Raw genomic sequence first — 16,438 nt, 5'->3', positions numbered from 1 at the left:
CTATCGTATGGCAAATTTTAACGTTAGTCGATGACTTACATTCTAATTCACATTTTTTTCTAACTACAATTTTATCGTAATAATACAAAATTGATCTTTCTATTCTTTAGTAACGAAAATTTTCACTGACGCGAAACATAAAAAATATCTTTATTATATGTTTATAAAAATATACAAACATTCTTATATAATACATGTTATACGTGTCTGGCATTTATAAGTTACTATCAACAGCGTTCGATAACAATCAAACATTTGTTAATACAAGTACAATATATAAAGAATTAACAACTAAAATGTTTACGTTATTTAAATAAATTATGTATGATTATACATTAACGGTATAAAGTTCTTGAGCGGTATCCTCCACAAAACGCAGGGTTCCACGGTACGTTACTACGTACTTGAGGTAGATGGCCAAGAAGGGAGCCCGGTGTTTTCTTCATAACGTATTTATTTGAACCCTACGCAAGTACAAAAGGATCGTACCCTACGTAGGACGCAAGGGAGGGTATATACTTCCCTTCTTGCTTCTATATTCAAACGTTCCTACATACTGTTCTGTCTCAAGCCTTAACCCGAGCCAAATTACACGAGCGCGCCAAGAAATCAAACAAGACACCGAACTGAACCCGAAACGGCTATATGTCTACGATCACGAAAAGTTCAGGACATTCTGATTCAGGACGATCAAGGATCTGCATCGCTGAGTACGTAATCGCTTTCACCTCGGCGTTTTGCGTGTGTTTGCCGATCGTGAACTCTTCTCCTAACGCCGTCGCAGAGATCTTGAAGTTCTCGCGGTCGAAATTAGTAATCTTCACTTTCTGACAACACAAAGCGATACTTCTTTTTTAAAAAATCACAGAAAACAGCGTTTTAAAGGAAGAACAAGGTACTTTATTTCGATCTCTGAATAAATAGTTAAACAACATATTAGACGGAATGCTCTATCGAATAAATGATATCGTATAAAAGGTAAAAAGAGACGTAAAAATGCAAAGTAAAGCGTTCTCGTAATCGAGGAGGGATTTTAATTGTAATAATGATGTAATCAAAGTTTAATGAATGCAATATACCTTCGCAACGATAAACGGTTCGGCGCTAAACATGAATAACAATTCGTCGAGGAAATGAAAAAGAAGACTTTCCATGTCGTGTCCTTCCGCTTCTACGTAATGTAACTGTGTCATTTGAACTCGCTCTAAATCCGTCATGTACCCAAACATGGCCACCGCACATTGCTCGAAAGCCTCTTCCATGGTATTGCCCCATGCGTGCAGTCTATAATACGTTATGAGTATTACGATATATATTTATTTTAATAATATAATATCGTTAAAGCAATGTGGCGATATATAACTTGTCGCTGTATTAACAGTAATTATTGTCCTATTTTTCGTTTTAGGTTATCTTTGCAAGTAACCTCTACAATATATCCGCTTTAATTGCAAAGGATTTACAAACTTAATACTTACTGCACATCAGCCGTGTGGTCCAAATCTGAAACAGAAAACGCGCGCATATAATTGCAATTGTCTTTTTATGTAATTTCTTGTACAATTAGATGTAAAATAATGTTCTAAATTTTGATTTCGACTTGTTCACATGTGGCAAAATGGACGCCGGTATAATGGCGCGCCGGCTGCCGGTTATATCATTCTAGTACGATGAAAGTGTTTACTTCGTGAATTTAATGCGTTATTACGCTCAAAGTATGATACTGGGTACTTACATTCGTATTTAGCCGGAGGTATCGCAAAATCTTCTTCGCTTAACGTGTCCATGATTGCGCACAGCTGATCTCACGTACGTGAATAACCGATCAGCTGATTCTCTGACAGGTTTAATCAATGGCAGTCCCGGTTGTGCGTGTACGAGATTGTACTACGTAGATGGCGTTACGTAAAAGGATACTCACGATCTTGATTACCGATGGAGCAAAAATGGTAAACGCGATCATAAAAAAAAATATATACATACGTATGTATAAACATAATTTGAATTAATAAAAATGTATCAACATTCAAAGATAGGATAAAGAAAAGATTAATTACAATTTTTTTCATTGGTATTTCCAGTTGATCATGATATCTTGAAACGTTCGTGTAATCTTTTTAAAGGCGCAGTATGTTTGTTTAGCTTTATGTACTTTTTCCAATCTTTATTTTTGCAATTTCAATGGAAAAGTAGCTTATATATCGCCAGATTAGTTTCAATACATTTGCCGGGTTTATCGAAGCATTTACAAATCACTACGCTACGTGCGATCGAGCGTAGATTTCGAATTTGTGTCATTTGTGCGCATTAGTTTTCATGATAGCGGCAATCACCGATCAGTGAATGGTGAACCGCATAACCAGCCTTTAAATGCCAACCAACAGACCTACATATTTTTCTTCTGAATAAATACGAGATGCAATTGACTCAGTTTTCGAGAAGATGTAAATGGAGCGGCATCTTAAGTTTTAATTAAACTCTTCTATTCTCATATTTTTATTTCCATATTAACTGAAATTGTTTTGTCCTAATAATATATAGCTTTGTTTGTTCAGATTTTTTTTTTTTTATTGTAAATAGACAATGTAACGAAAAATTTATGATACTGCACTGAAATGAAACTGTATAATACACAAGAACATACGAAGATATTCAAAGTATCTTGTTAACTTAAAGTAACTTGTTATAATATTTGCTGGATGAGATGAACTTTCGCACAGATTCCATTTCTTCAGTTGTACCCACAAAAATATGATTTTGCATAAATCTCCACAGTCTGTTTATTATCATTATATATTAAAAATTATCGATAAATTTATCAATCTAATCATTCCAACAGAAATATTTATTTGATGGCTTTCCCGATGTTCGAACAAATTATCGAACGATTTCATCGGGCCGCTTCGACGATTAACTGTGTCGATCGATCCTATCGATCAAACGAATGAGAGTCGGATAGGCTGGTCAGGCATGTAAGTATGTGGTACAGTTTCGTTGGGCATTTTTCCTTGTCAGTCGCCTCCCCGATGAAAACTAGTTTCTCATATCGGTGCGACGTGATCCAAGGGCGTCTGGTTCGAGCTCTTCGTAATCCCCTGTTACATAAAACTGCGTAGACGGTACCATAGCAGTTCCATAGGAACATCTTGTCGTCATTTGTTTACAGTATCGTTTTCAACTAGCTACCGCTAGTGGCAGGTATGTACTTGCAAGGTTGCAGGGTCACAAGGTCATGGATGCCTATATTTTCTCGCATGTGATTTATACGCGATCTTGATACCACAGACCATGTCTCTATCGTTATCTGCTTTTTTTGATTGATCGTCTTCTATACTCTCTTATTGGTAATTTTCTGTTGGATGATGTTGGACGGGCTTAATGCATCTCAGAATTTTTATAAATAGAATTCATGTAATTAAATGTTTCAATCCAGGGGTTTATCTCTTCGCCTAATGAGACGAGTTTTCGAAGAAACGACCTGCAAGCACATATATTTTAATAATAAATTACAACATCCGTTAATAACATCATGTTTATCAAGTTAAGACGCAGGCCATTAATGTATCTTGCACTCTAATGGTCATAGCTTGAAATAAAGTTTCACGTTTAACAGGGAACGGTACCAGGTGCAAACCAGCGACTTTAACGAGCTTCTGCACCACGATAAAGTTCGAAACGTTGCTTTCTTCTCTTTATGGCTTAATTTAAAATTGCTTTATTATACAATGGGTGGTACGCATTGGATGAAAGCCATTAATTTTGCCAGTAATTCTTGCGTAAGTAATTGCTTAACAAAGAAAAGAGTTTAAAAACAATGTATGCATAATAATCGAACTGCAATATTAGAAACTCTTCAGTTAATAAATACAATCCATGATTTGATCGGTTTGAAATTAATAATACTATAATATTATAATATTAATATTATTATAATAATAGTATATACGCGATTAACAGTGTTATAAAATATGAATTAAAATTGGATAAATTAGGTATTGTCTTTTAAATTTGAAGAAAACAGTGACAGCGCAATAGACCCGATTCAGTCGACCCGCGTTCAAGTCTGTTTTGTCAGCGTTCGTCGTTTTTTTTTTTACGGTTCTTGGTATCCTGAAATCGTACTATAATTTTGCACGCAGTATCGCATCATCTGATAATTAAATGATTGGTGGATGTGGCATCAGAGTCCATTTACTACACACGCGATGCATTAAGACAGTAATCAGAAATAGAAGGAGCTAGATATTGCTCGATGCGGAAGCGAATAAGTATAGTAGAGCAGTAATAACAAGAAATTTGATAATGTTCTATCATTAAACAAACAACTCGTGATAATTACAAGATTGCCTCCATTGATCATTGGTTTGTGGATATTTGTATATTTACACAAAATAGTGCAAAAGTATGTAAAATATACACTATCCGTATACAAAAGATATACATCTTTTTAAATTTTTGAAACGTGACACTCGTTATAATATTTAGTGGGTGAAACGAGTTTCCGTCTAGACTTTTTCAAGCATATTTATAAAAATATTTATATAATTTATTTTTATTTATATAAGTTATAATAAATAACACTCAACGGGTCATAAGAAAGGTTCTATTAAAAATATCGTAGAATTTCAATTCATATTTATCATCTGGCTAATATTGGATCGTTGCATAAATTTCTAATTTCCATTGATAAAACAAATACCTGTTTGCAGACTTTAACTATGCGGCAGGAGTTGTTTTCGTGTTTCTGCAATTTTGAATATAGTATGAATCTCATTTGCATTTTTGCGAATAAAAATGTTTGTTCGAATTCCATGACTATTTCATATCAAGGAGTCGTCCTATAAATATCTTATTTCTCAAAACAGAGTTGAAAATTTTGTACCTTTATTTTTTTTTTTAACAAAAATGTATTACTTCGTTTCGCAAAAGACAACTCGACACTTTGGCTTATAAATTATACAATATATCTCTTACATCATGTTTATCAACTCATTACCGATATAATTGCAGTGTTCTATAAAAAGTCGAAGGCGATCTAATTCTACCGTAATAATCGCATTTAATCGTTGCAAAACCAAAAATACTAAAATCTTCCTCCGCAACTTCTCCACCATTCACCCTCTACAGACTTTCTAATCGAATCATTCATTCATCTTCATGGTCCAAGATCCCAGATACACTGTCATCAAAATCAGCGCGTACCCGTATAATTCGTCATCGTGGTTCGAGAAGTATATCGCAGCAAAAGTGGTAGAAGGTAAACAAGCGTAGAAATTATTCCGATAGCGGTTCTGAGAATGCCTATGCAGACCATCGATCGCGAAAGCCAGCCGGCACGCCACAGATGCCGATGTAGTGACAGAAAAGTCGAAGCTAGATCAGCCTCCTCCGATAGAACAGCGTTACTTGTGTAGCTGGTGTTCAACAAAAGAAGAGCGGATTTACGCGTTCTCCGGAATTCGCGGCACCGACCATTACTTCGTTGCACTTGTGTGTATCATAGGCCAGGCGTAGCGCGCTGCTTCTCGCCTCTCACGTGTTGGCGCGTTTTAATGACATGCAATTTTGCAACGTAGCTCTCTGCCTGGAGTCCTTGGCGCTGGAAACTATATAAACGGACCGCTTATAATTGGCTAGGCTAGCTGGGAGATTTTTAACCAAAGTACACCATGTCGTTCCACACCGTTCGTGCAGTTGTCATCGCGTTATGCGCTGTCGCTATCGTCGCTGGGGATTATCAGCTCCGTAAGTTCACGTTTAGGATCGTTCTATTAATCTTTGCCTCATATTCAGAATTCTCGCTTACTTCTGGTTCATTGTTTATTTTCGTATTCGGTTGTTTGCGTATTGCATGGTTGTTTGAGGTAGTCAGGATTTCTGCGGAAGCGCGAGTGAAAGACACCGAAGCAAGTTGGACTTGAAGACGCTTTATTTTCTCTGTTAGCTCTTTTTTCATTGGGGTGGTAAGTTAGAGTTTTGAGCTTCTTCTTTGAAAGATCGATGAGGCCTCTAGTAAAAGCGCGAGAGTGGTAATGATGGGTTGTAGGGGTAAGTTTTCCCTCTCCGAAAGCTTTTATTCTATTTGATTGTTCCTTGATTATACCGTAAAGTTTCCTTGCTAGTTAAATCTTATTCGCAATTATTACTATAGTTCTTTCTAATTAGTTAATTAAAAACTAATTAAAATAAACTTCATTCCAATGAACAAAACTTCCTACTCCAAAATTTACATAGGAAGAAATTATCATAGGAATATTGTTATAATTTTGGGATTGGACGAAAAGTTGTACTTCACGTTTGCTATTAATGACATTTAAAGATGCGAGTTAATGAAATAAATCGAAGAATATCTCGATGTAATGTATCATTGTAATATAAATTTACATAACTTGGATGTAAAATCTATGTAATTGTTCGCGATAATCGACGCACGAAAATAGGTTTGTTTTTATCTCGAATTACAAGTAAAAGTTTCCTTTATTTGTTCCCTAGAACTAGTGAGTTAGAAAGTTAATGTGGATCGTTTCAGTGTGTTAGTTAGCTGAATTTTAGCGATATCTGAAAACTGCCATTCACTGTGTTCATTCGTTTTCCCTTATGAATCACGGAATAACATGAATGGTGTTTTTCTTTTACTAATGTCGTATTAATTAGGAAATTATGGTTACAAGTGGCCATGATACATAAGTTTAACACACGAAATAAAATTTTATTATAGAGCATTGTACTAAGGAGGAGATGCTTCAAATATTTGCTTATAATCACCGAAATTTTCTCTTTCAGGATATCCCTAGTGTAAATGTTATTTTTCCAGAAAGGCGGTTGCAAAATAATTTTATCTTTTTAATTAAACACTTGGAATAATAAATTAGTAATAAAAATTTGATAAATTCTCGAACGTTTTACGTCTCATTAAAAAAATGTTTCAGTAGTTACACAAATTTCTGGCATAATATTTGACAAATTAAACACGAGCGATTCTTTTTTATTTTAAAGTTAATTTGAAATATATTAGGAGACGGACAGTGTGTATTTCCAATAATTTAACGGAACGTATCTCAATTATTTGGAAATTACATATGTCGAAAATTGTTTCTCATTATTACGTTTAATTTAATTTCAAGTCTTTTCTATCAATGAATAATTTATATTTATTTTATTCCTCAGCTGCAACTGTGAAAACCTGCAAAAGAGATTCCGATGACTTCTCATCTTGTTTGAGGCTAGCTATACAAGAAGCATGGCCCACGTTCGTTTCAGGTAATATAATTGTCTCTAGCTTACATCTCTGTCATTTTCATGAAGGTAGATCAATTAATAAATTTATGCATCGAGTTGTTTTCATACGCGTCACAATCCAATAATTACAATTCCTTTTTTGTTTAAACTTATCTCGAACTCGTCCTTGCAACGATTGATTATTCCATTAGTCTCTTGGATCACGTTAAAGGATTACATAACGCTGCATAATTTCAAAGACTACGTTAGAATTTTTACCGAATATAATACTATTAAAGTACTAGAGGTTGATTTATTTAATTTTTTATTCACGGGTTACGAATAATTTTTGCAAACTTCGCAACAGGATTGCCAGAGTTCGACATACCCATTTTGGATCCTTATTACACCGAGTCTCATTCCATGGAATTCGAAAGTGGCCAGCATGGTGGAAAAATGCTTGCCACGGACATTCGAACATACGGTCTTGCCAAAGCACGTTTCTTATCTGTGAAACCGGAGATGGTAGACGATCTCTTCCGTTTGGAAATCGACGTTGAGATACCAAAGATTTTAATCGATGGCAATTACAAAGCCGAGGGTTACCTGGCATCTTTTAGAGTGGGTGGAAAAGGTATACTAATTAATGCAACAAACTTTAATATCTTCTTTGGATTTTACGATATAAAGGCAGAATTATGCTGTTTCGTGCGACTATTTCGTTATTATTTCTTACAGCGTAACAAGATAATAGAATTTAAAATAATTCATACCACGTTTCTCATGTTTGCATCTAACAGGTTTCTTCAACATTAGCATGGAGGACCTCAGAGTCACATGGGACATCTCTGGTCACGTAGTAAACGATATATGGGTTGTGGAACACTTCAAACTATCGCCTACAGTTGGAGATATGAAGATCTGGTTCAGTGATCTCTTCAATGGAAACAATGAACTGAGTAAGTACATTGGGCCATCGTTGTTAATAATTATAGCGAATAAATTGATTTGTTACGTTAAATAAAAATACTCGAGGAAAATAATGTGGATGACACGATCATTATACGATTGCGACAAAGAAGCATGATTATTGATAGAACTAAGTACTATTGCAGGTACAATTTGCTGTTTACCTAAGGTAACTGCCTTAAATCGGCAGGAACTTTCATTAGTTGAACAACGTTGTCTCGACATTCCATCATTGCATAATGTTACGTTGCCATAAGTACATATACTCCGGGACTCGAGTTTCAAGAGAATCCTGTGCCGCTTAATTAGCATAGAATCGCTATATCTTGCTGTTATTGACTGCTTACCCTAGTATTTTTGTCTTTGCGGACATCATTCGCCTTTTTTTACGATATCGTCGGGTTGTTACGTGACCATCGACTTTGGATAAACATCAAATGTACAGCTTTGTGTCTCGTTGTAGTGCACATATTTACGTTATTACATCGTTGTTTAATCTTTTATGCTGAGGTAGTAAGGACGTGTTGGGTGTTATTAAAGTACTCCGGTGTTTAACTTCAACAATGCTTATTTCGATGTCGAGTGCGCGTCGTTTTAGTGACGCACATCGAGCTCATGCGATGACGATACAGGATTGACGCAGACTCGATACAGAATCGATACAAACTCGGTACGAATTAACCGCGACTGTCTGTCTCATCGACTAACCGTACGACTACCAACGACTACCGTGAACTACCATCAACGATGATAAACGACTATGGTGGATTGTCCCGAGCTTTCCCTCGTTTCCCCTTTTATAAGATGCTAAGGTCCTCGGAAGAGAAAGTTTTCTTCCGAGGTGGGGATGGAAAGCAATAAAACAATAAATTTCCTTTTCCAAGGCCCATGGGTTTTTTAGTAAGTCCCAGGATTTATTCTTTTACGACGTCCTGTCCTCGGACGTTGTTTCACGAGCCACGTGGCCAACGCATATACTTTAATCCCGGAATTTTCTCTACGGCCATGAGCCGCTACGATGTATTGGATTACGATGTAATTGTTCAAATAATTTTGTATTTTCTCAAAACAATGAGATTCTTGTTTTGGTAGTGAATGGAATTTATGCGGCAGTTTAGCATTGTGCGATTTATTCATCCGATGATGGCACGTTAATGGCTATGTCAAGTAACTACATTTATATTTAACGTTTGTCGTTTCACAATGACTGTTGATTAATTTTCTTCTCCAGAGAATAATCTTTAGCTTCTTTGTCTATGTAATTGTTGTAGATTTATCAGCATGAAATATCGACGATACTCTACGTTCGTTAGCTTCTAATTGCTTCTTATAAAATGATTATAACGTCTAAATACAATGTTCTATTGTTTAAAAGAGTCATAACAAGATTTGGCAATCTTCAGTTTCTTTTTAAGTAATCGCTAAATAAAATGGCATTTAGAACAATTCCTATAAGAACTTTAACAAGGCTCCAATAACACGATTTTTACAAGTTCGAATATTCCACAAAGAAGATACATTACAAAGCACATCTTTCTACCCACTTTTTTGATTCCGAATTTTTCGTAGTTATTATTTTGATTACGAATAACAGAACAAACAATTCTGTTTTCAGATCGAGCTGCTCTCGTCTTCATCAACGAATACTGGCCTCTAATATACCGAGCTATATTGCCAAAATTGACGGAATCTTGGGACACGTATCTCACCGAATTCACCAATCGTTTCTTCTCGAAGATACCTTTCTCAACTGTGTTTCCTTGAGTCACGTCAGAACTATAGCAATAAAATAATTGTAAAAAAAAGGGAAAAGCATAAATCTAAGAAGGAAGAAAGAAATTTGAAGAAAATTGAAGAATGGAAGTTGGGTAGATTTTTCGATGGAATTAAACATGGGTTGAAATGGGAGAAAGGAACGCAGAACTGATTGAATTATATAAACGACGTAAGACGAATAATTCTATGGACATTTTGTAAGATTTATTTGATACGCAAATTGTATGGTCTTCGAGGATCCTTTTTTAATTACCGAAGACACAGCTGCTAACAAGGCGGTGATTATACACGTGGATTGTTAACCAGTGTTGTTATTGGATGAAGCATCATGTAAGATATAAATAAACGCGATGTCGAATGTTAATCGAGATAACTTTAATTCAATAATTCCTGATCATTTCGGTTTGATGAATTAATATAATTCAACTAATTTGATCAATCAGGATACATAGACAGATGCCTGGTAGAAAGTTAAAAACAGATTACAGAGTATCAAGACTAATCGTACACGTTCGTAAAAAGCTAAGAGTAAATTAAAAAAATACACAAAAATATCTTTACAAAAGTCGTTTGCTATTCTGGAATTGTTACAATGCTTCACAGACCTATGTTAAACAATTTTTATTTATTCAATTTGACGAGCATGACGAACCGTTAATTCTTTTGTTTTTTCGATACCTCTCGTATAATGAATTATTTAATCATTCATCGCTCGATTAAGCGATCAAAATTCAAATACAGGTGCAAAGTACCATAATCAAAAAATTAATTAGAAAAAAAAGCGAAGAGTATAGGTACGTTCAAGTCGAAATATTTGCACAGATTCTTGTAAACATCCGTCTACGTATTTTTCAAATGCAAAATACATGTAAATTATAGAGAAACGTATTCATAATGTTGTAAGCATAGAAATCTTGTAATACAAAACGATTGTACTTTACAAAACGATTCTTCTCCTGTAATTTTTATCGCGTCAGTTATTTTGCATATAATACTATCGGGTCAAGGGTAAATAGTTGATAAAAAGACAAACCTACGCTTTTATAAATATATACAATATACATATATTTTGTTGCCTTCTCTACAATAAATTCAACCTTATACTATCAGTTGCACTGAAACGAATTAAACTAAACGTCGTAACAATACTGTTCCTTGTTTTATCTTGTTATACTCGAAGTTATTAACCCGAAGTTATTATTAAGTTACTCGTTACTGTATCGTAACCCTCAGCGAAACGCACTAATCTGGACTATTTGTCGTTTTCTTAGATTTTTTTGTTTCTTAATCGTATCTTTCCTTTTTCCGAGAAAAAATGCGAAATTCAAGGCAGTAGGAAAACTTCGACTGGCACGTGACGTAACAATTGATTAACGATCCCAGCGAAGAGTACGGACAGCTTCCTCTTCAACTGCGGCTCCATCACTTTTAAAACTTCCTGTCCGTTTTCGCGGAGGAACAGATTGGTTGCCTCGGCTGTAATCATAGTCAAATTTGTACAAATTATACTTTTAGTCATCGGTTGTTAGCGACATGACGTAGCATTCTGCTAGTAGTGTTCCAGGTAAAGTTTTACAAATGTTATTCGTCCAGGTGATATTCTTAGAAATCGTTGCATCGAAATTCAATTCAAGTTATTTAAGAAACTCGGGGAAATGGAGATGATTAAGAAGTATGGAAGATTAAGAGCTAATGATGCAAGAGGAACAAAAATATAAATATCCATATTTCTAAAACTATTCTATTTTCAACGAAACACTTACTAAGGATTCGATTGTTATTAAAAATCTTTCGGACCCTCATATTCACATTCTTCACTTCCAGAACAACGTCAAGGTTATCCACGTTAAGGTACGTTTTTCCATCTCTTTCTTTCGTCGAAACGGTGCCTTTGACCAGAGCTCTGACATCGTCAAACCGCGCGTGGAACGTTCCATTGCCACTGGCTGGTAAGATAATTAACACTCCTGAACTGACATATTAAACCAAAATAAATAACAATATCGCTGAAAGTTAAAAGTTAAAAGAAATTCTTTTTACTTTTCGTTGAACATTTTAATATAAATTGTTAATATTTAATTTCGTCTTTTCTTACATACAATTACCATACCATGTTTTATGTATGAACGTAAGAAGAAGTTAATAAAGTAAACGGTTAGAGAGCAGAATCTAAATAGAGCAAAAGCATTTGCAGATCGTGAACCTGGAATAATGCGCGTCCAAGATGAGGGCTGGCATTCGTACAATGGCTTCGAAGGGTGAGCCGAGTTTGATGTCTTCCACGGTATAGTTGCTCGCTCCCTTTACGAACAGTTCACGCAGTTGAACCTTGTAACCGTTTGTACCACCTGTCAGGGAGAGAGTCAGCTCGTCCATCTGTCAGAATACGCGGAGTCGTAGCAGATACGTGGGATAACCAGTAGTAAACGGGTGAATATTAAAATTTGCTAAATTCCCTGTCATATTTTAATTTTCATTGCTGTACGTCGAAAGCTGACCATGAGAATTTATGTCCCTTTGATTTCTGATTCCAGTTATATTAGATTGGCATGGAAAGTCTGTAGATTAATTCTCACTGGACATTTTTAAAATCTTTTTTCCATACATTTCTAAGCATCTTAACGTAATTGATTAAAATGAGAAAATTTGCATATCCCATGTAAATATTAGGTCGTCCGAAAAGTTTCTTTCGTTTCATAAGTGAAACAATAGATGTACAATATTTTTTATTTTGTATTGTTTTATGGATTTGTATATGATCCATTTGGTAGTAATAGAATAAAATGGATCAAACGTAATTCAATTAAATAACATAAAACAAAAAATGTTGTGCATCTACTACTTCCTTATAAAACGAAAGGAATAATATTTACATGAGATATGCAAATTTTCTCATTTTAATCAATTACGTTAAGATGCTTAAAAATGTATGGAAAAAAGATTTTAAAAATGTCCAGAGGGAATTAATCGATACGCAGTTGATAACAAAATATCAAAATTTTCTAATTTCCTAATATTAATCGTTAGACGGTGCTGCATAGTTCTTTTGCGTTAGATTTGAACGTTTCCTAATGCATCAATAATATTAATATAAAGATCAAAGATTCGTTATTTTTTAATTTTCACCATTATAATCCTAAGTATACGAGAGATTTTTAATTAAAAAGTTTCTCAATAGTATTATACTTTTCGTTCGTAGGTTCTTTTAAACTTCAAATTCGCGATTTTAACCTGTTACTCGAATCGCAAACAGCGATCAAAATTACGGTAGTATAATTTAACGAAAAACGACTATTCTAATGACACATTGCATGGAAATTTCGCTGGACGTGACGTTGCTAATAAAATTTAAAATATTTATTGAAACCAAGCGAAGGATCATTGTGCATAATTCTGTTAAAGAAACAGGAAACATTAATTTTTAATGTATTAGAAGGATATCGTAAGCGGTGAGAACTTACGCGAAATGGTTCGACGGAAGGCAGCTCGATTTCCGGTATTCCGACACTCAAATATGGTCTCAAATGGTGTAACGCATCGATCAAACATGTTTTTAGCTTTGGATCGCTTCTCGAACACTGTTTCACGTATTCAGCTGTAAATAAAGAGAAATTCAATAAACCGTTAAATCGACGAGTTATAACAATTGTTAGAAGGTAAATATTTCATGCGCGAACAAATAGTTTTCTTGAAATTGTTGATAGAAAGTATTAACGAGTTGTGGCAGTTGAACAAACGCGAAAAAAGAGGATTAAAATGAAAAAATTAGAAAAACTTGTTGAATCGATAATTATAATTAGAGAATGAAAGGGAAATTAACAATCCGATCAAAGACGGTAACAAGCGGAAACGCCGTGTCTTTTACACGAAAAGATAGTTGCCAGGCAACTTGTTAGTTTCAACCGCACATTGTGAAATTCAAATGAAATTTCTGAGGGATATTCGCACGAGTGACCTCTTTACTTCGCTTAGTGCATTTATGTAACGTTTACTTCTATCGCTCTAGCCTCGGCAAAAATCTACAACCACCTACTCATAGCTAGAAAAGTAGACATTCCTATCTAAAACTGTAAGGCCACCGTCGTCACAGTTATTGATCATGCACGCATTTCTGTAACATTTAACTCCACTATTATGAATAAAAGATCCGTATCCACCTACCTTTACGTAAAAAGAAAAAAAAGAAAAATTAAAAAAATAGGAATTTCTATGTAAAAAAGAAAAACAAGAAAAAAGGTCCATCCTCGTCGACAATTTAACTGCATTTATGTAACATTACTTCCACCATTCTAGAACCAAAGAAAAATCGACCTATTCGTTTTCTATCTTAAGGAAAGAGCAGAGAATCAGCTGCATCCTCATCAATATCCTAAATTAAAAAACTAAAGTTCCTGAAAATGATCAATCTGCCGTCGATTCGTCACTGATACGATTAACAAAACTGACCAAAATTGATCAGGAATGTAATTGAAAGAAGTGCTTTTCCATCTCCGATGCACCGTATCGCATCTACCTTATCTGACTTTCACTTGATTTTCTACGAATTTGGCTCTGAATCTTCGGCACGCTTGATTCAGCAAGCAAACTCATTGCCGTGCAAGAGGTCCAGCAGTCGAAAAACCCCAATTACTCACGATTTGAGTCGATGGAGAGAGTGGTGACACCAGTTACGACCAGTAGAAAACACAACGTCGCGGTGTTCATCGTGCTCATCCTAATAGCTTCTTTCAACGCGAGTTTCAAAGAGGAAAAAGGTTTCCAAGGTTGTTAAAGATCTTTCGTGGACTCGGTCGTTCGATGAAGAGGATTCACCAGGTATAGAAGCTGCTGACAGGTACCGACACTTTCGACGAGCGAACTGAAAATCCCGGGTCCTGGTCAAACGGCACCGCTAGACTTCTACCGACTATGCAAGAGGGCATTGACAGATCGTAACTGCACTCGGATACTTTCACTGCTGTGCAACATGCACCTGCGCCTTCTTCGTCTGGGAAGAGAGACGAGTCTCTAGGCTAGGCCATGTTAGACCTAGTCGAAAGTATATACCCCAGATACTCTTCGATCTTTTCCAATCTTGCCGCGCTCTCAGCAGGACTGGAAAGTTGCTTCGCGAAATGCTCCAACTGCGTCCTGTTCACGCGTCTCTATTTTTATACCAATGGCGCTTGATATTGATTTTTTCCCCTTTTTTTAAGCTTTCCCTCGTCTCACCTCGTTTACGTAGGAGGATACTCTGGCATTTCTTTCAATATTAAATTATTGTTTGATGATGTTTGTTGTTTGGAGAATTTCACGAAATTTTTATTTATTTTACAAATGCGAGGAGCATAAAACTCCTTAAGCGTGATTTTTATTGTCGATTCGGATATGGCTAATATTAAGACTAGAACTGAAACATTCGATTATCAGCCAATTTACTTTTGTTTTGTCTTTAATTTAGTTTTGTCTCGCGGGCCTTTTCTACGGACGAGTACTTAATTTTCAAATTTAAAATCGATCGTGGTCGATCCTTCTCGTATTATCAAAATTATTTCTTTCCACGATTTTACGATTGTATAAGCTTTTGTCTTAAGGTAACAAGAAAAAAGAAGCTAACATAACGAACTTACTTTACGATTAGTTATTAATGAAAATCACGGATTTCTAAATGCAATGCAGGTACTTGATATAGAAGATGATACAACGGAATGAAATGATATGACGTTCTTGATAATGTTGGCAGACAATTTGCATTAATTTGTAATTATGCTTGTTGTATTCTGCAATCAGATTTTCGGTAGACTGAACGCTTGGTATGGATTCATGCCTGTTGGTTCTACGTATAAGGACGTATTTTTACCTCCGATTTCGCTCCTGTTTTGATGTACAATGAAAGAGATGTACGAAGAAGATGCGAAGAGATGTACATGAATGAAAAGTAACGTTTTAGCGAAAGCTAAAAATTGTTATTAAAATTATTTTTATTGGAAATCCAAAGTCATATACTTTGTCTTATAAAGTTTGAACAATTTTTCACACGTACGGCGTCGAATTATCCGTGAACGTTCGTGGTCAGGTTTTACTCGACTGCATGCCTGGTCGTCTTCAGAAAGGCGCAAAGAAAATTCAAAATTGTTTAACATTAAATAATTCGATTAGAGGCAATTTTTTAAAAGAAAACACTTCTTTAAATAAAAAGGAATTATTTCATTTTCTGTAAAAGAATTCTCAAATTCAAAACCGTCCATATCGTTGCAGTATCTTCATATTCGCTCTTGATACTGTCATATCGCGTCTAATAAAAGAAATTTCGAAAGAAGCTTTCTTTTTCCTTTTTGAATTTATGAAATCCGAATTTCTATCAAACTGATACAAATAAAATTGAAAATTATAATGGATATCTAATGGAAAACTGGATAAAATTATAATGGATAATTATATGGATATGGAAAGTAAGTTGCAACAAGTGTTACAAATAATACACCTGACGCTGCAG

At 35.1% G+C, this 16,438-nt stretch overlaps 3 protein-coding genes across 3 annotated transcripts; 1 reads left to right on the top strand and 2 right to left on the bottom strand.

Moving 5' to 3' along the window:
• Window positions 1-126: 126 nt before the first annotated feature.
• Window positions 127-1,887, bottom strand: LOC100647033 (protein archease-like). The gene is made up of 4 exons (XM_003397990.4): window positions 1,736-1,887; window positions 1,479-1,503; window positions 1,080-1,284; window positions 127-827 (listed from the first exon to the last, which is right to left on the bottom strand). The coding sequence occupies exons 1-4, from the start codon at window positions 1,785-1,787 to the stop codon at window positions 642-644; spliced, it is 468 nt and encodes a 155-aa protein (XP_003398038.1). The 5' UTR covers window positions 1,788-1,887; the 3' UTR covers window positions 127-641.
• A 3,700-nt stretch (window positions 1,888-5,587) lies between these two features.
• LOC100646914 (circadian clock-controlled protein daywake) lies at window positions 5,588-10,327 on the top strand. The gene is made up of 5 exons (XM_012312262.3): window positions 5,588-5,745; window positions 7,168-7,260; window positions 7,586-7,852; window positions 8,019-8,177; window positions 9,803-10,327. Exons 1-5 carry the CDS (start codon window positions 5,670-5,672, stop codon window positions 9,949-9,951), a joined length of 744 nt encoding a protein of 247 aa, XP_012167652.1. The 5' UTR covers window positions 5,588-5,669; the 3' UTR covers window positions 9,952-10,327.
• LOC100643289 (circadian clock-controlled protein daywake) lies at window positions 10,074-15,069 on the bottom strand. The gene is made up of 5 exons (XM_003397960.4): window positions 14,598-15,069; window positions 13,425-13,558; window positions 12,167-12,339; window positions 11,727-11,935; window positions 10,074-11,439 (listed from the first exon to the last, which is right to left on the bottom strand). Exons 1-5 carry the CDS (start codon window positions 14,674-14,676, stop codon window positions 11,288-11,290), a joined length of 747 nt encoding a protein of 248 aa, XP_003398008.1. The 5' UTR covers window positions 14,677-15,069; the 3' UTR covers window positions 10,074-11,287.
• Between the last annotated feature and the right edge of the window lie 1,369 nt (window positions 15,070-16,438).

This window comes from Bombus terrestris, chromosome 9 (genome assembly GCF_910591885.1).
Source record: "Bombus terrestris chromosome 9, iyBomTerr1.2, whole genome shotgun sequence".
Classification (NCBI taxonomy): domain Eukaryota; kingdom Metazoa; phylum Arthropoda; class Insecta; order Hymenoptera; family Apidae; genus Bombus; species Bombus terrestris.
Note: the sequence above shows the minus strand (reverse complement) of the source record. Positions and strands in the feature narration are given on the sequence as shown.

Bases quoted from the DNA above. Each gene is read 5' to 3' on its own strand.
- LOC100646914 (XM_012312262.3), top strand. From the start codon at position 5,670: ATGTCGTTCCACACCGTTCGTGCAGTTGTCATCGCGTTATGCGCTGTC. The intron at 7,853-8,018 runs GTATACTAATTA...TGCATCTAACAG, and splicing joins TTTTAGAGTGGGTGGAAAAG to GTTTCTTCAACATTAGCATG. The intron at 8,178-9,802 runs GTAAGTACATTG...TTCTGTTTTCAG, and splicing joins CAATGGAAACAATGAACTGA to ATCGAGCTGCTCTCGTCTTC.
- LOC100647033 (XM_003397990.4), bottom strand. From the start codon at position 1,787: ATGGACACGTTAAGCGAAGAAGATTTTGCGATACCTCCGGCTAAATAC. The intron at 1,285-1,478 runs GTAAGTATTAAG...AACGTATTATAG, and splicing joins GACCACACGGCTGATGTGCA to ACTGCACGCATGGGGCAATA. The intron at 828-1,079 runs GTATATTGCATT...TTGTGTTGTCAG, and splicing joins AACCGTTTATCGTTGCGAAG to AAAGTGAAGATTACTAATTT.
- LOC100643289 (XM_003397960.4), bottom strand. From the start codon at position 14,676: ATGAGCACGATGAACACCGCGACGTTGTGTTTTCTACTGGTCGTAACT. The intron at 12,340-13,424 runs GTAAGTTCTCAC...GTATTCTGACAG, and splicing joins CTTCCGTCGAACCATTTCGC to ATGGACGAGCTGACTCTCTC. The intron at 11,936-12,166 runs GTTCACGATCTG...TTAATATGTCAG, and splicing joins TTGGACGCGCATTATTCCAG to TTCAGGAGTGTTAATTATCT.